Consider the following 22170-nt stretch of genomic DNA (forward strand, 5'->3'; position numbering starts at 1 on the left):
TTATTCTATACGATAGATTCTCCTATTTTCTACAGGATGAACAGACAGCCTGTCTCGTGGAATCCTCTCTTCCAGTTAACAGTTGCACATGTACAGGTAGTGCCCTTGAGGTGGTAGCCACTGCTTCTTAAACAGAAACCCCAAAACAGAAAAAAAGAAAACTATGTAATATTGTAAAAACACTTAATGCAAAGCCAGGGTTACTAGGAAATGTCTAGCATTTCCAACATGCAAACAGGTCTAGCCCCTGGCACAATCAAGCACCAGACAGTGGAAACTGCTTGAGCTGGTACTGCCATTGAAAGGAACATCTTGAAACCACGGCCTAACTTATGGTTTCTGTAATGCAAGGAGCGTTCTCCCTTTTTTGGAAAAAAAGTAAGGAGGCAGTTGTGTGTTTTCCTTTCCTGTCTCCCACTGAGCAGCCCTTCCCAGTAAGGCTAATTCGCATGCAGCGCTCTGGTACCTGGCTTCTTTCCTTTTAGGCTGCGCGATGCCCTTCTCTCATAGAGAAGCTGTCTGGGACGATTCTTACATCGCCTGGTTACTTTGTCCTTTTCCTTTGCTCTCCCAAATATTTCCCTTATTTGGGTACCGCTGGCTTCTGTTTCCTCTTCTCCTTCCGCTAGGCCCCTAGAAGAGGCAGCAGGACTAGCTGTTCTTTATTTCCAGCTGGTTTATAGGTCTTTTGCTTTATCTGCTCATGAAAGTGTCTGCATGCCAGCTGTAGCAACAGTTGAAAACAAGGAAAAATCATCACTCTGTGACTAACTTATTTCTCTGTGGACAGTCAGCAAGTTCTCATTGGGCTTAAGTGGTCAATGATCTGCCGTTTGAGAACTTTCCAGACCTCAAAGGATCTTCTTATATAACATTTCACTGTGAGAAGTGTAAGGTTGCATTTCACAAGTGGATTTGCATTTCCTTCTTGGTGCAAGGGGGAGGGAATACGTGCTCAGATGTATTTAGAGGAACAATTCTGATTCAGTAGAAAGGGCAGGCACAGACCTTGATTATGGCAGGAATGTAGCTATCGCATGTGAACATGATTGGGAAAGAACCAAATATTTAACACAAAGTTAACCACGAGTGTGGCTCATTGGTGTAGATCGAGTTTGTGATTAAAGTCTGTTAAACCAGCAAACCAGAAGTTCCACTAAACCGAGTTGCAGACTGTTCTCATGCTTTTTCATGCTGTTCTCAGTCCTCGAAATCTTTACAGAACATCTTTTAGACCAATCAGAGCCTGCTTTGTCTTCATGTTCTCCTGTGCATTCTGATCCTGTCTCTTGGTCTACATAAGGGGTTGAACACTACATAATGGTCTTAGAATGCAACTAAAGGGAAGTTAAACATTACATACGCTTTTCCTCCTTTTCAGTATGAAATAATCAGTATCTGGATAGAAATCAGATTTTTAGGAGCCTAGACTGAGCCTAATCCTTTCTCTCTCAAAGATCAAATAAACACATACATGTTATGTACACATACACAGACACGCATGTTTTGGTAAAAGTTAATAACAGGAGTTGGGTCCTTCTGTTAAATTTGTAGTCAGTACAGCATGTTCCATTCACTTTGACAGGTTCTACCAGTCTGAGAGAAATTTCTTGTATTCCGTGTAACAACACTGTTGTAGCTATGACATCTGAGGATCTAAATATGGACAAGGTCCGTTGAAAGAGGGAGTATATTTGAATTGACCTCTTTGGTTAGCTGGAAAGCAAGCAAATACTGCGGCATAAGAAAGAGGCACACTATGTTGGAAAACACTATCCCATCCCCTGGCAGCTGCTTTGATGAGCAAACCACCCCAGCCTACACCTATCCCTCTCCCAAGTGAGACCGTTAGCAACAGAATCCAGACTTCCAAGGAACTAGAAAACTGCAAATATTAGAATTGGCAGAGGATTCGGATAAACACTTTTGCACTGAAAATCTGTTGCAAATGTGACTGCAGGGCTCTACGCAATGCAACGTCTGACGGAATTCTTGTGGGGACAAGACTCAGTCCCGGGGAGGTTTGAGCCTGCAACTCATTCTGATTCCAGGGTCTAGGCTCCAGTTCATCAAAGAATCTTAAGAATTTAGTTGCTTTGATGTGAATGGTTTAGGCTCATGCTGAAGTAAAGCTACTGCTTACGTGCTTTTCTGAACTAGCATCCTAGGTAGGGGCTAAAGAAAGATGAAATTAATTTGTCAGACTAAGTTGCACTGTGTATTGCCCTGGCCATCTTGCAGTTTTCCTCTTGCAGCTAAACGAGTTAACGGAAACAGCTTCTAGAAGCTTACTCATGTAAACTAATTTAAGGGATAAGTAAACAAAATAACTAGATTAAGATTTCAATCAAGTAAATACTGAAGGTTTCTACGAAACACAGACATATTGGGTTGGGGGTTTCTGGTCAGATTATTGAAGCTTGTATCTGCCTCAGCATATTCTGGATCACTTTGGTGTTAAACAAATAAACTCAATGCTCCGCCTGGCAAATCATCTGATCACTTCAACCGTGACAACACAATGCAATCTTGGTTTCGTAGCTTAAAATAATGTTCCTTGCTTTCCTGTGCTGCCTCACGTTAACAGCTGCAAGTGCTAACAGTCTCTCCGAACCAGCACTGCTCCTGAGAGACTTGCCAGTAACACTTGTGTGTAAATACGTGAATATACTGGCTGTTAGTGCTGAGGTTCAGGAGATCTGAGCTTTCTGGTTCAGGTCTTACTTGCTTTCATTGACTTGCACAGTAATTGGTGCATTCAACTCCTCTCTGCTTCCCTTTGTAAGTCCAAAAATCCAGGTAACTAAAGACAGCTCAATAGGCAACTTAAGTCAGTGTTTTTAAGGTGGTTTGAGATCCTTGTGTTAGCATGCTGATGTCTGCAGCTAGTGCTTGCGTAAGAGGAGGGTCATGGTTCAGAGGGGCTTGTGTGTGAGCAAGGGGCTCCCACAGAAAAAAAATAAGGATATTGTGGGTTTAGTCTATGTAAAGAGGTAAGGGGGAAAGATGATAATCTACTGATTACAGAGACTCAGTATGAGAAGCTTTTCTCCTTGGCTTAGGAAGAGCCATTCTCTTGCGGCGAGACAGGTGAAGAGCGTCGGGGTTTGTTTCCCAGGGCCAGCTGCACAGGTCGAAGGGGTAGGAATACTCTCCCCAGGCCTCCAGTTTCCCATCCCCTTATCTCCGCAAGCCAGGAGCGCTGCCCCGTGCCCCTCCGCATCTCGACCTGCAGAGCCCACGTCTCCGCTCCTTGCTCCTCGTGGCTCCGCTGTTTACCACGGGTTTCTTACCTGCCGCTGCGCATCTGCACATCCCCTGTCCCCGCTCTCGCTTCTCCCTGGCAGGGGGAGGAGGTTTTCTGCCGACGGCCACAGGGTTGCGGAGAGCCGCGGGGGGCCGCGGCTGCCCCCCAGCCAGCACGGTGGGGGCTGCCTGCCCTGGCACGGCCTGCCTGGGGTGGGCAGGAGGAGGAGGAGGAGGAAGGCCCTTGCTCTGCCCCTGTCTGAGCCACCTGAATTGCCCGGTGGGCGAGCGCAGAGCAGGGCCGCGACAACCTGGAGTACCGCCGCTCGCAGCAGGGCTGCGGTTCCCTACAGCCTCTGACTTCCTTCCTTTCAAGCTTGGGGAAGTAAGCTTGTCCAGCTTGAGCTTGCCCTACAATCCCCCTTCTGTCCGTTTGCCTTTCTAAGTGCTAGAACAGTTCCAACCCCGTCAGGAGCGGGCAGGGAGCCCCCCAGGCGGCCCGGCCCGGCCCTGCGCGCTGGGCACCTGCCCCGGCCGCCCGGGGGCACCGGGCGCTGCCGGTGCGGCTGCACCCGGGCGGCGGCGGGAAGGAGGCGCTGCCCGCCGGCCCCGTCCCCGCTGGAAGCCGAGCGGGACGCGCCGCACCTCGTCCCTCTTCCAGGGAGCTGGGGGCGGGTGAACGCCCCGCTCCGGGCGGCGGAGCCCCGGCGAGCGGCAGCCCCGCGGCCGCTCCCGGCGCGGCGCCGGGCAGGCACGACTGAGTCCGCCGCAACTTGTCGGCCGGCGGTAAACAGGAAGCCCCTCGGCGGGGCCGGGGCCGGGCCGAGGCGGGGCCTGGCGCGGCCGCCCGCCCTCCCGCCTCCCGCGCCGCGGAGCCGAGGGGCCGCACGGCTCGGCCCGGCCCGGCCCGGCCCGCGGCGGCCGCTGACAGGGCGGAGCGGCGGCGGCGGCGTGCCCCGTCGAGGCGCCGAGAATGAAATTGCTGTGGAAAGCGAAAAGGGTAACCGGGCGTCCCGTCCCCCCCTTGCCCTGCCCGCGGGGTGCCGGTGCCGGCGGGGTGGCCCGGGCGCGCCGCTCCCCGCAGCCTCGCCGGAGCCGCAGCGCGCTGCCGCCTCCCTGCTCGTCGCCGCTCGGAGCGATGCTGCCTTCCCCAGGAACCGTGAGCCCGCGCCTGGGGCCGGGAGGGTGCTCCGGAGGGGGGGAGTCCCCCACCCCCGGGAGAAGCGGGGACGCGGGGGCTCTGCCTGCGCTTTTGTCCGGGTAATCAGCTGGGAAACGAGGAGTCATTGCAGCACCTGTTCGCTTCGAGTTTGGAGGACGTTGCGCTACTTCTTTTTCTGTTATCATTGTTATTTTTTTTAACCCGCTTTCTAGTGTTTGTGAGTTTTAAAGCCTCGACTCCGTAAAGTTTTTCGTAGCTTGGAATAATAGGTTTTGAAAAGCAAACCACCGGCTCTTTGGATCCGTCCTGTCAAAAGAAATAAAAGGTTGGTGTATTTTAAACTTCGAAGCTAACAAGCATTTAAAGGCTGCCTGCCTAAGTAATTCTGCAGTTTTAAAAAGTGCAATTCCTTCCATAAATGAAAGGCCAAAGAGATTAATTGCTTTGGAAAGGGGGGGAGGGGAGGGAAGAGAAGACTGCTAATCAAACCCAAACTGTTTCCTTAGAAAAGACTTTATACAACTATTTAAAGTATGTGCTAGTCTAGGAAAAACAGTTGAATGGGAAGTCAAGGTATCTTGATACCACAGGAGAGGACAGTTTGCCAAGAATATCTCCAGAATATATCCTCAATCTGAAAGTATCCCGTATTGCTTTGATTGTTGTATTTACTTTGTGCAGCCCATCTTCTGCCCTCAGGTCTGCGTGAAGCAGTACAGCACCTGGGGTAGAGTGCGGTTAGCAGAGGAGTGAAAATGTTCTTTTTCTTTCTCTCTTTTTTTTTTTGTTTTGTTTTGTTTTTTTTTTTTCCCCCTTTCTCCTTTCCCTGGCAGAGTGCAATTCAGGATGTGGGTGAAGAGGTGGAAGAGGGAGCCATTTTCCATGTCACCCTGAAACGAGTGCAGGTTCAGCACGCTGCCAAGGAAGGAGCAAACTGGATAGGCGTAAGTAAAGCTGGCGCGGTGGCGTTTTGGAAGGCTGCTCATGGGCTTTGGAGCCTGCTCCAGGGAGCTGAATTCCACACGAATCGTTAATGATAGTAACTTTTAGCACTGACTGCTCTCACTGTTGAAAAAACCCAAAACAGTGAAGTTGACTGCCTGGGTCATCTGAAATAACTCTCTCCTTGTGTTGACTCTTTTCTTGTCATGCAGACAAGCTTTGACCAGTTGTGGCGAGGGGTCGGGGTCGGATGATACTTAGTGCAGGAGTAAGGATCTTAGCTTATGGCCTGAGAAGCTGAACATTTAGCAGTTGTTTCAGACTGGGCTATGGCTTGTTTCTGCTGCTAGGAACCTTTCTCAGGTCTCCCAAATTAGTAGTCATAGTATTTTGACTAATGAAGATCTGTCGGAAGTTAGCGGAAACTTCCTGAGAAGTTAAGTGAATATAGGTTTGGGTCTTATTTTTGTAGTGCTTTCTCAGCTAGGTTAGAAATTACTTGTCTGCATGTCTGCAGGAATTACAGCTCTGTACTGTTTGTCAAAGGTACATTTTAAAGCATGAAGGCTTTAGTGGTAAGTAGATTGAGCTGAAATGCACACGCACTCAATTTGGCATGCTGCCCAGTGCTTCACCTCTGTCAGGCCAAGTCCCCAGCTGATAGAAAATGTCCTCACTTCATTGGAATCAGTGCAGCTGTGGCAGTTTGAGCCAGATCTTCAGGAGCTGGCTCTAGCTTTTGTATTATTTTGTTATGTTTCTATATTTTCTTCAGGATCAGAGGCAATGATGTAAGAACTTGGTTTGATGTAGTATCCAGACTGATATTTTAAAGACTTTTAAAACTGCCCTGAGATTTATATCAAATCGTGTTCTTGTGAAGTTCCATGACATACAGCAATGCAGCGGTGCTGAATCCACAGTCAAGAAAGATAAGCAAATTCTGTCCTGCATAGAGATAGTGCTTAGAAGCTCCCCTTCCTATGTTTCCAAGAAGTACATAGAGTTCCAGTCAGAACAGATAATTTCAAATCTGCTTCCTTCGAGTGGCAGATTTCCCGCCTCTGCCTCCTGTTTTTCCCAGGAGAAAATATTAGAAAGTATTTATGAGCTCCTGTAAATAGATCAGGCTAGAGAAAAAGGCATATTGGTAACTGGAATAAAAGTTTTAAGAGGAGTAGCAAGGAATTTGAATGACGTGGCTAGAAAGAGAAGGTTGTATGAGGTTCAGCTTACTCCCGAGGATGTAAAGGCAGCCTGTAGGGAGGCTGGCACCTGTGTGTTGAACCGGATGGTGCTATTGTCCATGAAGCAAAGACAGCAAAGCAGAAAAGACGGGTGAAAAATTTAGAGTTCTGTGGTGTTTGTTGGTCTTGAACTGACAGCCAGGTACCCATGAAATGAACCAAGGACAAGCTGAATCGTAGCTTAGCCAGAAGCAGATAAGAACAGTAGAACAGTGACTGTAAAAGTAGACGAGCTGCTAAACACCTGAATTTCTGTTGCCAGGAGCAGTATGCTGACAGAGTATGAATGGCATCGGAAGAGGTGAACTCCAGTCAGTGGTTTTATGTAAATAGTAAACTGAAAAGTAAACAGTTGACAGAGAAAGGAAAAAGCAGCAGGTAGAGAAGGAAGTGGAGAGATGGGGGGAATGTTTAAGAGGCGAGAGACTGAAAGAGATTTTGATTAGCTGAGGGATGGGACTGTGGAGGGCAAAAGGGACGAGAGAATGTGTATGATGTGGATGGGATCCACTGGACAAATGAAAGGATTAGAGGATGACCACGGGAAAGAAACTTCTGCATTTGTCAAATGATAGAAATGAGAATTGTTCAAGGGTTCCTTTGCAAGGAGGAACAAGGGCTGGAGAATTTGAGGAGCTGGGACTGCAGGTGTGGAACGAGATTGAATTGAAATACTGAAACTGCTCGACTGTGGAGCGGACACAGTTGAAGATAGGAGGGATGGAAAAAAGGCCTTTCTCTTGAAGATGCTTGGCCTGGTGGTTGTGTTTGTGCTGTATGCCAGTGGATGCATACACTGAAGATGAACCACAGCTAGGGGCTAGCAGAATGGGCCTTACGTTAGTGGAAAGAGAAAAGAAGGAATGGGGTAAGACAGTAAGGCAGGAAGAAAATGATTGACCATGTAAATAGCAAAGAGGCAAGTGAGGGGGTAGTTTAAGGCTACCTGGTTAGAGGAATGTTCTCAGCAACTGGCCAGAATTGTACCAAGGCAGTAGATACTAGTGCCGGCCAGTTCTTTCATCCAGTATGAGGTGATGCTGTGTCAGTGCGATTTGCCTTAAGTTCTGTAGAAAGGTAAGTAGAGTAGGTCTGTGAGATGCTTAGCTTTACAGTGGCACACTTGGAAACTGTGGAATGTGTTTGGTGAAGTCAAGTAAGGTAGGAAGTTCAGATAGTTGAATGTATGAGCTTGGAAGTTGGAGAGACCAAACTGCAAACACTACCTTGACTTCTAGTTTGAATAAGGGAAAAAACCTTTCAGACCAGGGCGCATGAATAATGATGTAAGAAAGATTCTTTTTTTTTTTTTTAGGAGTTAGACTTTGAGAAATAGAGAAAAGCTCTTGTCAGCAGAGAAAGCTGTATCTAAGAGTTAAACTAAGAGTTGGTGAAGTCAAGCCTCACAAAGGAAGTGAACACAAACAGATCACGTTTTGTCAGCCGTATGAGAACAACAAAAGAATAAGTCTGCTTCCTAGAGAGAACGAGATAGGAATTAAAATTAATCTATATATAACCCAAAAAACCAAATGAATTTTTACCTGTTTTCTATAAGGATGACAAAGGTCAACCTAGAGGTTGATGGTAATGATGGCGCGTGGGGCTTTTTCATGTCTTCAAGCTTTGTCTCCAAGAGCTTAATGTGCCCATGCTGGGCATCTGGTAGTGTCCATCCCCAAACTACCAAGGAACTGGTGTAAGAAATGATAGTCAAGCAGCAAGAAGTTTTAATTCATCGATCAAGTCAGAAATGCTGTTGTATGGCTGGAGAACAGCAGCGGTGCCTGTATTTGGCGTGGGGAAGGTGTGATTTAGGTGGGTAGGAGACAGTGATCTCATGAAGATAACTGCTCTGATTTAAAAAAGCTGTGGGCTTAAACTGTTTGAAAATCTGCCCATCTTGAATCTTGAAATCACTGAAAAAAGTTAGGGATGATAAAATATTTTTAAGTACCTGTTGAAGAAGAGCTGCTGCTGCAGCTTTAATATGTGAAATAATATAAACACGAACAATCCCTACAAGTCTCTTAAAATGATTTCTAGCAGTTTAATGTTTTGCTGACAAACTCAGGTTTAGATTTTCAGGGTTTGGTGTTGTTTTTTTGGTTTGCTTTGGTTTTTGGTGTGGGGTTTGTTTTTTGTTTTTTTTTTTTTTTAACTTTCTCCCAGTATGATATCTTGGGGAAGTTGCAGTGTTGCAATTAGCAGAGAAATTTGTGCGTGTATCATACTTGGGAGCAGATTCAGCCCTTGTTTGGTACACATTCACATTAGTGGATGAGACGCCTTTACACACGCTGAGTAGAATATGGCCGTAAATCAGTACATCATGGTTTGGACAATCTGCTGGATAGAAAATTAATAGTTAAATACGGTGGTGCAGGCGTTCTTCCCTGTTTGAAAGTGGTTGCATTGTATAAGTGGTTATTGTCAAAAGTCTATTTTAATTGTACGATGAAAAGTCAGCAAGAAAATGTAGTGTTTTTTTTTCTCCTGAGCAAGTTTTGCTTAGGGAAAATTTGAATGGAGGCGGGCGATGTATAGCACCAATAACAAACAGTATTCTTAGAGTGTTTCTGTAATGGTGATGCCATATATAATTCTATATATACCTTTAAGTCAGGTGTATAACAAATTATACACCTTTATATCAGCCATGAGATCCACGGAACAAAGTTTTTCAAGTTATTCTGGTGTAATTTCACTCATTCCCTGTGGGGTTGCGTTTGGGGTAACAGTGGGGTTTGGTGCAGTAGTACTGTGTGTTGCCTTGTCTGTTTATAAAAGGTATGAATGGGTTCATGACACAAGCCCAAGTTACCAGTCTGTTTGAGCAGATGTAAACCCACAGTGCTTCCAGAAATTCTTACAGCTTGCACCCAAGCTTGTGTTCCTTGCATCAGCCTGTGTGTTTCTGCAGCCGTGGGGTGAACTTGTGCGGGTTAAACCTGAGCCTAGGAGGTGAAATAAAGGGCTCTGTTTTGGCTGGACCACTTTCCCAGCCCACTTGGCTGCAGCAGGTGGACAGAAAAGGGCCTCTGGGAATGGGTTCTTTCAGTGGCTTAAACTCAAGGTGAAATGGTGCCATTTTGCAGTTGAGATGTGGCTGCAAGTCTCCTAGGGCCTCTGCTTACCTACTGCGTCTATACTCTTTACAGGCTGTTGACAGGTCTTTGTGTCTTGATGGTGCAAGATGATCCTGGCTCTTCCAGGCCTTCCTACAGACACAGAGGCACTTTTCTGCCAAAAATCTGTGCCTGGGCCCACTTCTTGTTAGAAAGTCCAGAACACTGTGGGATACTGCTGTTATTCCTGATTTTTCTTTTCCTGTCTGGTCTATTTGTTTGGTTTTGGGGTTTTGTTTTTGTTTTTTAATACAGGAGGTTGTATTTTAATGTAACAGTAAGATTTGTTGGACCTTGTTAAGCTGGGAAATGAGATGTCCTCGTGCCAGAGTAGCAGGGCTTTAGACTAATATTAAAGACCTCTGTCTTGTTTAAAACAAAAAAGGGTGTCTATTATAAATAATTCAAAAGCAATGGAAGGTCGTGATGTAAATATGAAGTGGATGGGTGATCCGTTCCTAATTATTTTATGAATAGGTTAACTTTTTTCTTTGTGCTTTTGTCAATATACCAAGCCAGAGTTGGTAGTGACTGTAAGTCATTAACATGCTGTCTTCATGTCCTCAGTCTAGTCCCAAGGTGTTGTGTTAATGTTGGAATATTGTTAGCCTTGTTGTTTCTAACTCATACCTTAGCAGGCAGTTTCTGGAGCAAAACGTCTGGTCAAGCTGTCCATGAACTTCATATTCAGTCCTGGTGGTGGTTGGTCAGGATGAATTTGAGACACGTCAAGGAACCATGGAGAAACTCAGAATGTGGATTGTCTCGTTACTTAGGGGAGCCTCTCAGTCTGTACAAATAACCGACTCGATATTCCAAACTCAGAAGAGCTGTTAAATTATAAACCGTTACTGTAAGGCTGTGAAATGTGACCTAATGATATGCTGTTACTGCGTGATCTCATGATACAGCAGAAGCTCTTACTAGGAGGGGAGGCTGTGATTCCGAAGAGAACCATCACAGCAGTCCCAGCTGAAGGCATGCTGTGGGTGAGTATGTAAGGAGGAAATCTGCAGCGGAATAATGCTGCGATGAAAATGGTTGAACTCCTTAGTTTTTATCCTGAGGTTGCAGGAGAGTTGATGATGCAAAGACTAAGTACTAGAGTGTTGTGTGTTCATGTCCAGTGCAAGTTTGTTTCCTGTAGCATTCTTCTACTGATATATCTAATCTAACCTAAAAAGATTTAAGATTCCCTCCCCCCCCTTGAAATATTTCATGACGGCTTGATTTCTCCTTTGCATAATGCCATTAATCCTAGCTAGGATTTGACTTTGTAAACTCAGTGGAAGTGAATAAAAGTAACTACTTCAAAAAGGTATTTCATTCGTTCAGATGATCTTCCAATAGTTTATTTACATAAATCATAGTGATGTCTGGGGATTTTTGACAGGATTTTTCATTTCACTCATGGCTGCGGACACTCGAATGGGCTCAAGCCATTTCTTTCTCTCAAGGAAAATTACTTTTTTGTTACTGGAGTTCCATTAGTGCTGGTGATATGTGATTATGCACGTCATGTAACTGTGACTGAGGTAAAAGAGCAGGTGTGTCACAGCATGTTTTCCTCAAGCTGAGGATGCAGTCCATCAGTCAGTTTGGTCCCCATTAAACAGCAGCAACAGAAAGAGAACTGTACACCTCCCCATGCTGCCTCTGTAGCTCGGCCTTTCTTAGGTTAGTGATCTGAACATTCCTTCCCAGAGACAGTCAACTCAAGAGGTAGAGGGAAATCTTCTGTTTGATTGCTCTTGTTGATGTATTTTATTTATAATCTCATTTTAAAGTTTTTATCCCACATACTTAACAAATCAGTATTTAAAGTAGTCACAAAAATAATTTTCTGAACCATCCTCTAAATAATGGCAGAATTGAAGGGAATGTTTCTAGTTATTTCAGACTTAAACCAGTCTGTAAGCATGAAAACCAAATGCTGTCTAAGCCCCTCCCCCCAACACCAAACCCTAAATTTGTTGACAAATCTTGTGCCAAATGAAAACTGTAAGAGAAAATGGAAATGTTCTAATGGTAAGTTTGCAAGATGATGTTGGCACCCTCCTTGCAAAAGTATCATGAAATGTTTCACATCCAGATGTGTTCATGACCTTGGGTTCTGTGTGGCAACCCAAAGTTGGTATTTTCAGAAAGGGAATCACAAGTGCTGATGCCAAAGTTGTGGTCAGTTTTCATGTTTATTCAGAAGTTAATGGGGCACTGAGTTACCACTATTGTTCCTCCCAGTAATAATATTATTTGTGGTGTGATGGATTTTCTTTTAGATGATAATATATGTTGGGATCATAAGCTAACTTAATAGCAGTTGGACTGTAAAAGATTGTGTGGAGCGTAGAAGTTATCTTCAAGATAAACTTACTGAAAACCTCTGCTATTTGATACGGCATTTGGTGTTCATTTAGCCAAAAGTGACAAAATCACGTAGTAACTAAAGATGGAGTATTGATGTGGAGGATGGAATTTAATCTTTGTTTCATTGTGAAAGCTGTGTCAGGGATCTGGCTTCTGTCTGATTTTTGTGATTGTTTTGTTTCAACTTTGTAGGCTGGAGGGGACGAGTTCCCTCCAGAACGTACTGTCAGCCAGTACGAAACATGCAAAATCCGGACAATAAAAGCTGGGACTCTGGACAGACTTGTGAAGAATCTTCTGACAGCTTTTGGAGACAGTGATTTCACCTACACCAGTATATTTCTGTCTACATACCGTGCCTTTGCTTCTACTAAGGAAGTACTGGAAATTCTTGAGAGGTAAGAGCCAGTATACAATGGGAACTGAGCCATCATTTACATGATAGGGGGATGTGCTCAGCAATTTCTTCCATTACTTTTAGAGGACATGGACTTAATAACCCGATGGACAGATGTCAAGAGTCCTGCAAAATTCAGAATTTCAGCGTAAAGATAAAATGTGTAAATGCGTGCTGCCCACATCCCAGCTGTCATTAAAGCGTAGTCATCAGGCAGCAAAAGTGTGCCGTGTCTGACTGCTAAGGATCCAAACTAGGACCAACGCAAGAAAATTAGTACAGCTTCCCTCTACCCACCCCTCAAAAAAAAAAAAAAGAATGCATGGGCTGCAAAGTCATACCTAGAATAGATTAGTATGTTTTTCTGGATACTGATATTTTTGGACCTACACTCTCCTGTTTGGGGGCTGCTGATTTGAGACAGGGATTGTACAAACATAAGAAAGAATTCACTGTCCCCTTCTAGTACTTGACGTGAACATGCAGTCATAAGTATTTGCAGACAGCAGAAGAACTGGATGATGTTCTAAGAATAGCTTAGGGTAAGACTGTTAAATCACATCTGCTGTATCTGTACAAATGCTTAGAACCCACAAGATTAGTTTTCTCACACTGAATTCTAATTGGGACATGATTAGATCGGAGGTGATCTTCTTTTGGGAGGAGAATATTTATTGCATTTTCCCAATCAAGTTTGTGTAGATTATATTTACTTTAAAGAGGAGCTGACTTGCCAAGTGACAGTGTGTCGTGAGAGTGTCTTGCTTCCTAAGCCTGTAAATTGCCAAAGAGGCACAGATTTATCAGAGGAGCCAATAGCTGTGTGCATATAGATTGTCCCTTTTAGCCAGTAATATTTTGTGTATGATTTATTTTACTGACTTTTATAAAAGACACATTTTTAACAGAGAAAGTTGGAATAAATAAATAGTGAGTTGAATTGAATGGAATTTTTCTTTGAATTGCAAACGCTATCTGTACACACCTGGGATTCTTGCATGTGAAGCCTTAGACTGATACTTCCACCTCTTCCTTTTGTCCTTTGAAACATTTTGGATGACTTTGTTAAGAGTTCTGACATGAACCTGCTGGACACAAACTGGCAGCCCGCTACGTGTTCTCTATCTGATGTTACGAGGATGTTGTAGCACAAGCACTTAAAGATGCACTTACTCTCCTCTGACTGTTCAGATTAATTTCAGGTGCCTGTCACCCTTAGTTGGGCACAGAATGCGTAAAATCAGCTTGCCTTATTCTGGACTGTGCGTAATTGTCCGCTTTCACTCATGAAAGCTGGCTGTAAGGAGCCATGAACTCCGTTACGGAGCTGTATGTCTGAAACAGGGGGCACTGCCGTTGAAAATGAAGGGCATAATCCTGCCTTCGAGGCACGTGCACTGCCTGTGTAGGTGAGAGATTTTGCTTTGCACTTTTGGAGTCGTGCCCATGGTTTCCTCTTTCCCAGTGGTAATTTTCAGAGTGCCGTGGGCCCTTCCCACTCGTGACAACTGTGTCAGTAGTTTTGGCACGAGTGAGCACTTGTCACCTCGAAAACTTTGTGGGAAATCACTCTTGGAGTAGGAAGAAATGGCAACTACTAGAGAAAGAGAAGCTGCGTTGGAGAAAGTGGTTGTATTGCAGCCTCATTGCGCCCTGGAATATTGCTCTGGGAAAGGATGGAGTGCAAACAGGCAGAAAGGGTCTTGGAGCTGTGAGCAAGGAAAATGTTTTGGTTGATTCCTCCTGTGTGCAGGCTGCTTCCTGTAAGTGAACAAATTCGGTTGGAAGAAACTGTCTGTCTCTTGAGGACTTTTTTCCTCCTAAGTGACATAATCTTCAAGCTCCTTAGTTTTGCCCAAATGTTAGATTCCGTATTTGAGCTTTTTAGTTGTTGATGAGACTTGTATATGAATTATGCTATTTAGGATTTTGCTTTTATTCAGTCGGAGTTCCTCTAAACACCCATCTCATTTTTTCAGGTGCGAAAACCCAGAGCCCTCAGGCTGTGAAGAGGATGTAAGCCAGGATTCCTCTGAATCCAAACCAGTCCTGGGGACGTAAGTGTGTTTCTTCACTGTTATTTTGCACAGGAAGCCCCAGTCAGGATTCGGTACTGGGGGAGGCTGTGGGCAGCATAGATGTTGCTTCCTTTGAAATTTCAGAGCACTGTTGGCTTGCTTCAAGAGGCTTGTGTAAAGGCCACATATCAACGGTCTGGTAAGATATCCAGCCCTATAACGCAGAGATCTTTCTGTCAGGGAAATTGTCTCAGAATTCAACATGAGACGAACACATCTAGGCCAAGAGTTAGTTGATTAAACGAAGGAGGAGTGTTTGTTTCCCCTGCTTTACCTCTGGTGGTAAATGGTTATGGCTTGTGACTGATTTCATTGTGCATAACAGCAGTGTCTGCAGACCGAAGCTGGGGTTGTTTCAGGCAGCGTGTGTATGCGTGTTTCTTTGCCACTGGTGCCCCTGTGATTTACAGTGTTGCTTTTAGAGTGAGATTTAAATTCTGAAGTCATCCGAATTTGCAAGAAAAAGAGCAAAGCTGTCTTGAAGTGCAGTTAAAGGGGTGAAAAAGGGGTTTGCTTATCCTCCTAGCACCATATGAACGTGGATTTTATCTGTAGACGTCGGGTGTAAAATGTGCCTTAGGTCTTCAGCATTTGTTCTTTGACAGCAGTGTGATCTGTGGTTTGCATGCATTGTGGCAGTGAAGAGTAGCTGCAACGTTATATTTGATTACAGTATGAAGATGCTCTATTCTTGTCAGCGTTACTGAGGATTGTTTTTCTATGAATGTCTCAGCTTCCACCAGTTAAGAAGACCTTAGTTTTTTTTATCAGTGCACTGACTTCTCAAGGCGTAACTGAAGAAGAAGCCTTTAGCTTCCTTTTGTTTTGAGGTGGAAGAAAAATGTGGAACTCTTCTGTCATGTCCACATGTCACACAGTCCAATCAAGACTGAGAAATACGCTGCACTGTTTTAATTCCTGAGATTCAGGCAGACTGTCGATTCAATTCTGTTCTACAATACCGAGCGTGGTCTTCCCACTGCTTACCTCCATGCTTTTCTGATGGCTTGTGTGTTGGGATTAGGGGGGTTTTGAGTCTGGCTTAAAAGGGTTCAAACATCCCCAGTCCAGAAATGTGTCGTTAACATACTGAACACCTTCCTGTCCTCCGTTGTCTGAATGGATTGGTTGGACAGTGAGGTCGCTTTGCCTTCCGTCACTCATGCAGCAACTGTTTTGCTTAACCACCAGAGATAAATTGGTAAAAGCTCCTTGGCTGTGAGCATTTCAGTAGCTGTCTCTGACAAGAAGAGATGTAGAGCTTAATTAATGTCTGTAAATGACACAGGACTCTCCGAGGCTTTAGTTAGAAACACATGTTATCGGTTGTTAGTTTATTTTTTTTTTTTTAGCACTTAGCAAGGACAGCAAGCTAGAAGCTCTACTGATTTGGGCTGTTCCTCTTGCCCCATGAGACTCAACATGGGAGCTCAATTCTCTGATTTTTTTCCTGGCTGCTGTGACAGAGAGCTGTCAGTCTTTTCCTCCCATTTTGCCATGAGAACTCATCAAAGAACAGCTGGTAGTTAAAAATTCATTACAAGCACCAAGAAGGCAGTGTTCTGTAATGGGTAGAGGCAGTAGTAGGCAGCCAGCAGGTTCCCACACTGCCATCGAAAATGAGCTCCAGGGTCTCTTCCAGCTTTGGGCAAACCATTTGACTTTCCCCTTTCCCAGTCAGTCCAGGCACAGAATATGAGCTACAGCAGTACCCTTCCTGCAAAACAGATGAAGCGTTTGTACTGGGGATGAGGAGAATAGTTTCACCAGGGTAAATCAGGTTGGGATTAGTCCCCCAACTGCCGTGTCATGGACCCAAAGGAGCTTGATTATGAGATGGAGAACACTCAGTGTGTTTATGTATCTCAGAATAGACCTGCAAGTCCCGTGCCAGGGCTTGAGTGCGCTTGTGGCACAGCCTCGTTTGAGAGCCTTGTGGGAGCTCATTGTCTACATGTGAAATCTGTGTTCATATTTGAACTCCTCTCGTGATCTCGTAACTTGAGGAAGGAGAGGTCCTCCTGGTATGCTTGTCCATTTTGCAGCTATTAACAGGATAGACCTGAGCCACTGTATCTGTCTTTTTGAGGATTTGAACTTTAAAAGCCAAGTGCCTGGTTGTCGGGAGCACAGAGTACAGATGTTCTTTGAGCTGACACATCAGTGTGTCTGACTGGATGCTTGTGGTCAGAGGTTTTTACTGAGAGCATGGCCCTTCATGGAATATCAGTGGGAGTGTGGGATACCGTTATTGCACGAGGGTTTTGTGAAGTGGGGTTATTGGAACAGGTATCAGGGAAGGTTTCTGTAGATGTGAAAAATACGGCCATTGGAGGGCTAAGCTCTCACAGCTCACTACAGAGCGCGGCCCTAAGCGTTTGGTGAAGTGGATAGGACCTGCTGCAAACCAGGGCTGTTGTCACTTGGTCATCTCAGCTGTTTTTCTGATGGCAGTGGAGCTCATGAGATCGGCTTCTCTAGAAGACGGTTTCTTCTTTCCTGAACATCTTCCCCCGCTTTCCCTGACAGCAATACCTGTAAGTCACCACCCCTCGTGCCCGCAGCAGCACTTATGACTCCGTGATGTACAGAATCAGTTGTTCTGGCCTATAGTAATCAGAACAGAGGAGTAGCGTAAGAACTCCTAGCTTTTAATTTTGGCTCTCCGGCTTAGGTAGGTAAGGAACAAGGCACGGATAAGCCATCTGTGCTTTTCTTTTGTGTCAGGAAAGGGGTATGATCCTACTTGCTTTGTAGGGACGTTATGTGGCTCAATTAATAGCGATGTTGAAATGCCTAAGTGCCAGTCCTGCTGTGATTGTGATAATAGCTGTGGTTGCTCAAGTGCAGTAACTTTGCAGCCAGGTAAGAAGTCAGACGAGGAAAGAGCAGCCACCCTGGGGAGCAGGCCGTACAGTTAGATTTACTACTGTGAGCTTTACCTCTCAGTCTGTACTAATTCTGACATAGAGCACGGGGAGCAATACAAATCGACAGTGCATGTATCCAAGAATGTAAAACTGTTGAGGAATTCATTCTTCTGAATGGGTAATTCTTCGTATCTTTGAAGAATAAAATACGAAAGGACAGCAAGTTTGTGGGGGTGCTAGTAACTTTAAAGAGGAGCTGACTTGCCAAGTGACAGTGTGTCGTGAGAGTGTCTTGCTTCCTAAGCCTGTAAATTGCCAAAGAGGCACAGATTTATCAGAGGAGCCAATAGCTGTGTGCATATAGATTGTCCCTTTTAGCCAGTAATATTTTGTGTATGATTTATTTTACTGACTTTTATAAAAGACACATTTTTAACAGAGAAAGTTGGAATAAATAAATAGTGAGTTGAATTGAATGGAATTTTTCTTTGAATTGCAAACGCTATCTGTACAGACCTGGGATTCTTGCGTGTGAAGCCTTAGACTGATACTTCCACCTCTTCCTTTTGTCCTTTGAAACATTTTGGATGACTTTGTTAAGAGTTCTGACATGAACCTGCTGGACACAAACTGGCAGCCCGCTACGTGTTCTCTATCTGATGTTACGAGGATGTTGTAGCACAAGCACTTAAAGATGCACTTACTCTCCTCTGACTGTTCAGATTAATTTCAGGTGCCTGTTACCCTTAGTTGGGCACAGAATGCGTAAAATCAGCTTGCCTTATTCTGGACTGTGCGTAATTGTCCGCTTTCACTCATGAAAGCTGGCTGTAAGGAGCCATGAACTCCGTTACGGAGCTGTATGTCTGAAACAGGGGGCACTGCCGTTGAAAATGAAGGGCATAATCCTGCCTTCGAGGCACGTGCACTGCCTGTGTAGGTGAGAGATTTTGCTTTGCACTTTTGGAGTCGTGCCCATGGTTTCCTCTTTCCCAGTGGTAATTTTCAGAGTGCCGTGGGCCCTTCCCACTCGTGACAACTGTGTCAGTAGTTTTGGCACGAGTGAGCACTTGTCACCTCGAAAACTTTGTGGGAAATCACTCTTGGAGTAGGAAGAAATGGCAACTACTAGAGAAAGAGAAGCTGCGTTGGAGAAAGTGGTTGTATTGCAGCCTCATTGCGCCCTGGAATATTGCTCTGGGAAAGGATGGAGTGCAAACAGGCAGAAAGGGTCTTGGAGCTGTGAGCAAGGAAAATGTTTTGGTTGATTCCTCCTGTGTGCAGGCTGCTTCCTGTAAGTGAACAAATTCGGTTGGAAGAAACTGTCTGTCTCTTGAGGACTTTTTTCCTCCTAAGTGACATAATCTTCAAGCTCCTTAGTTTTGCCCAAATGTTAGATTCCGTATTTGAGCTTTTTAGTTGTTGATGAGACTTGTATATGAATTATGCTATTTAGGATTTTGCTTTTATTCAGTCGGAGTTCCTCTAAACACCCGTCTCATTTTTTCAGGTGCGAAAACCCAGAGCCCTCAGGCTGTGAAGAGGATGTAAGCCAGGATTCCTCTGAATCCAAACCAGTCCTGGGGACGTAAGTGTGTTTCTTCACTGTTATTTTGCACAGGAAGCCCCAGTCAGGATTCGGTACTGGGGGAGGCTGTGGGCAGCATAGATGTTGCTTCCTTTGAAATTTCAGAGCACTGTTTGCTTGCTTCAAGAGGCTTGTGTAAAGGCCACATATCAACGGTCTGGTAAGATATCCAGCCCTATAACGCAGAGATCTTTCTGTCAGGGAAATTGTCTCAGAATTCAACATGAGACGAACACATCTAGGCCAAGAGTTAGTTGATTAAACAAAGGAGGAGTGTTTGTTTCCCCTGCTTTACCTCTGGTGGTAAATGGTTATGGCTTGTGACTGATTTCATTGTGCATAACAGCAGTGTCTGCAGACCGAAGCTGGGGTTGTTTCAGGCAGCGTGTGTATGCGTGTTTCTTTGCCACTGGTGCCCCTGTGATTTACAGTGTTGCTTTTAGAGTGAGATTTAAATTCTGAAGTCATCCGAATTTGCAAGAAAAAGAGCAAAGCTGTCTTGAAGTGCAGTTAAAGGGGTGAAAAAGGGGTTTGCTTATCCTCCTAGCACCATATGAACGTGGATTTTATCTGTAGACGTCGGGTGTAAAATGTGCCTTAGGTCTTCAGCATTTGTTCTTTGACAGCGGTGTGATCTGTGGTTTGCATGCATTGTGGCAGTGAAGAGTAGCTGCAACGTTATATTTGATTACAGTATGAAGATGCTCTATTCTTGTCAGCGTTACTGAGGATTGTTTTTCTATGAATGTCTCAGCTTCCACCAGTTAAGAAGACCTTAGTTTTTTTTATCAGTGCACTGACTTCTCAAGGCGTAACTGAAGAAGAAGCCTTTAGCTTCCTTTTGTTTTGAGGTGGAAGAAAAATGTGGAACTCTTCTGTCATGTCCACATGTCACACAGTCCAATCAAGACTGAGAAATACGCTGCACTGTTTTAATTCCTGAGATTCAGGCAGACTGTCGATTCAGTTCTGTTCTACAATACCGAGCGTGGTCTTCCCACTGCTTACCTCCATGCTTTTCTGATGGCTTGTGTGTTGGGATTAGGGGGGTTTTGAGTCTGGCTTAAAAGGGTTCAAACATCCCCAGTCCAGAAATGTGTCGTTAACATACTGAACACCTTCCTGTCCTCCGTTGTCTGAATGGATTGGTTGGACAGTGAGGTCGCTTTGCCTTCCGTCACTCATGCAGCAACTGTTTTGCTTAACCACCAGAGATAAATTGGTAAAAGCTCCTTGGCTGTGAGCATTTCAGTAGCTGTCTCTGACAAGAAGAGATGTAGAGCTTAATTAATGTCTGTAAATGACACAGGACTCTCCGAGGCTTTAGTTAGAAACACATGTTATCGGTTGTTAGTTTATTTTTTTTTTTTTAGCACTTAGCAAGGACAGCAAGCTAGAAGCTCTACTGATTTGGGCTGTTCCTCTTGCCCCATGAGACTCAACATGGGAGCTCAATTCTCTGATTTTTTTCCTGGCTGCTGTGACAGAGAGCTGTCAGTCTTTTCCTCCCATTTTGCCATGAGAACTCATCAAAGAACAGCTGGTAGTTAAAAATTCATTACAAGCACCAAGAAGGCAGTGTTCTGTAATGGGTAGAGGCAGTAGTAGGCAGCCAGCAGGTTCCCACACTGCCATCGAAAATGAGCTCCAGGGTCTCTTCCAGCTTTGGGCAAACCATTTGACTTTCCCCTTTCCCAGTCAGTCCAGGCACAGAATATGAGCTACAGCAGTACCCTTCCTGCAAAACAGATGAAGCGTTTGTACTGGGGATGAGGAGAATAGTTTCACCAGGGTAAATCAGGTTGGGATTAGTCCCCCAACTGCCGTGTCATGGACCCAAAGGAGCTTGATTATGAGATGGAGAACACTCAGTGTGTTTATGTATCTCAGAATAGACCTGCAAGTCCCGTGCCAGGGCTTGAGTGCGCTTGTGGCACAGCCTCGTTTGAGAGCCTTGTGGGAGCTCATTGTCTACATGTGAAATCTGTGTTCATATTTGAACTCCTCTCGTGATCTCGTAACTTGAGGAAGGAGAGGTCCTCCTGGTATGCTTGTCCATTTTGCAGCTATTAACAGGATAGACCTGAGCCACTGTATCTGTCTTTTTGAGGATTTGAACTTTAAAAGCCAAGTGCCTGGTTGTCGGGAGCACAGAGTACAGATGTTCTTTGAGCTGACACATCAGTGTGTCTGACTGGATGCTTGTGGTCAGAGGTTTTTACTGAGAGCATGGCCCTTCATGGAATATCAGTGGGAGTGTGGGATACCGTTATTGCACGAGGGTTTTGTGAAGTGGGGTTATTGGAACAGGTATCAGGGAAGGTTTCTGTAGATGTGAAAAATACGGCCATTGGAGGGCTAAGCTCTCACAGCTCACTACAGAGCGCGGCCCTAAGCGTTTGGTGAAGTGGATAGGACCTGCTGCAAACCAGGGCTGTTGTCACTTGGTCATCTCAGCTGTTTTTCTGATGGCAGTGGAGCTCATGAGATCGGCTTCTCTAGAAGACGGTTTCTTCTTTCCTGAACATCTTCCCCCGCTTTCCCTGACAGCAATACCTGTAAGTCACCACCCCTCGTGCCCGCAGCAGCACTTATGACTCCGTGATGTACAGAATCAGTTGTTCTGGCCTATAGTAATCAGAACAGAGGAGTAGCGTAAGAACTCCTAGCTTTTAATTTTGGCTCTCCGGCTTAGGTAGGTAAGGAACAAGGCACGGATAAGCCATCTGTGCTTTTCTTTTGTGTCAGGAAAGGGGTATGATCCTACTTGCTTTGTAGGGACGTTATGTGGCTCAATTAATAGCGATGTTGAAATGCCTAAGTGCCAGTCCTGCTGTGATTGTGATAATAGCTGTGGTTGCTCAAGTGCAGTAACTTTGCAGCCAGGTAAGAAGTCAGACGAGGAAAGAGCAGCCACCCTGGGGAGCAGGCCGTACAGTTAGATTTACTACTGTGAGCTTTACCTCTCAGTCTGTACTAATTCTGACATAGAGCACGGGGAGCAATACAAATCGACAGTGCATGTATCCAAGAATGTAAAACTGTTGAGGAATTCATTCTTCTGAATGGGTAATTCTTCGTATCTTTGAAGAATAAAATACGAAAGGACAGCAAGTTTGTGGGGGTGCTAGTAACTTTAAAGAGG

At 44.9% G+C, this 22170-nt stretch overlaps 2 protein-coding genes across 2 annotated transcripts in view; both read left to right on the forward strand.

Annotated features, from left to right (window-relative positions):
* Positions 1-629, forward strand: part of LOC141961094 (ral guanine nucleotide dissociation stimulator-like 1) — a 57913-nt gene extending 57284 nt beyond the window's left edge. The window contains exon 11 of the mRNA XM_074907643.1: positions 486-629. Coding sequence (XP_074763744.1) covers positions 486-629 — 144 coding nt within the window. The remainder of the gene's footprint in view (positions 1-485) is intronic.
* A 3590-nt stretch (positions 630-4219) lies between these two features.
* LOC141961097 (ral guanine nucleotide dissociation stimulator-like 1) overlaps positions 4220-22170 on the forward strand; it is a 52553-nt gene continuing 34602 nt past the window's right edge. The window contains exons 1-4 of the mRNA XM_074907651.1: positions 4220-4246; positions 5242-5352; positions 12285-12490; positions 14469-14546. Of these exons, the coding sequence (XP_074763752.1) occupies positions 4220-4246; positions 5242-5352; positions 12285-12490; positions 14469-14546 (422 nt within the window). The remainder of the gene's footprint in view (positions 4247-5241; positions 5353-12284; positions 12491-14468; positions 14547-22170) is intronic.

Source organism: Athene noctua, chromosome 5 (genome assembly GCF_965140245.1).
Source record: "Athene noctua chromosome 5, bAthNoc1.hap1.1, whole genome shotgun sequence".
Taxonomy (NCBI): domain Eukaryota; kingdom Metazoa; phylum Chordata; class Aves; order Strigiformes; family Strigidae; genus Athene; species Athene noctua.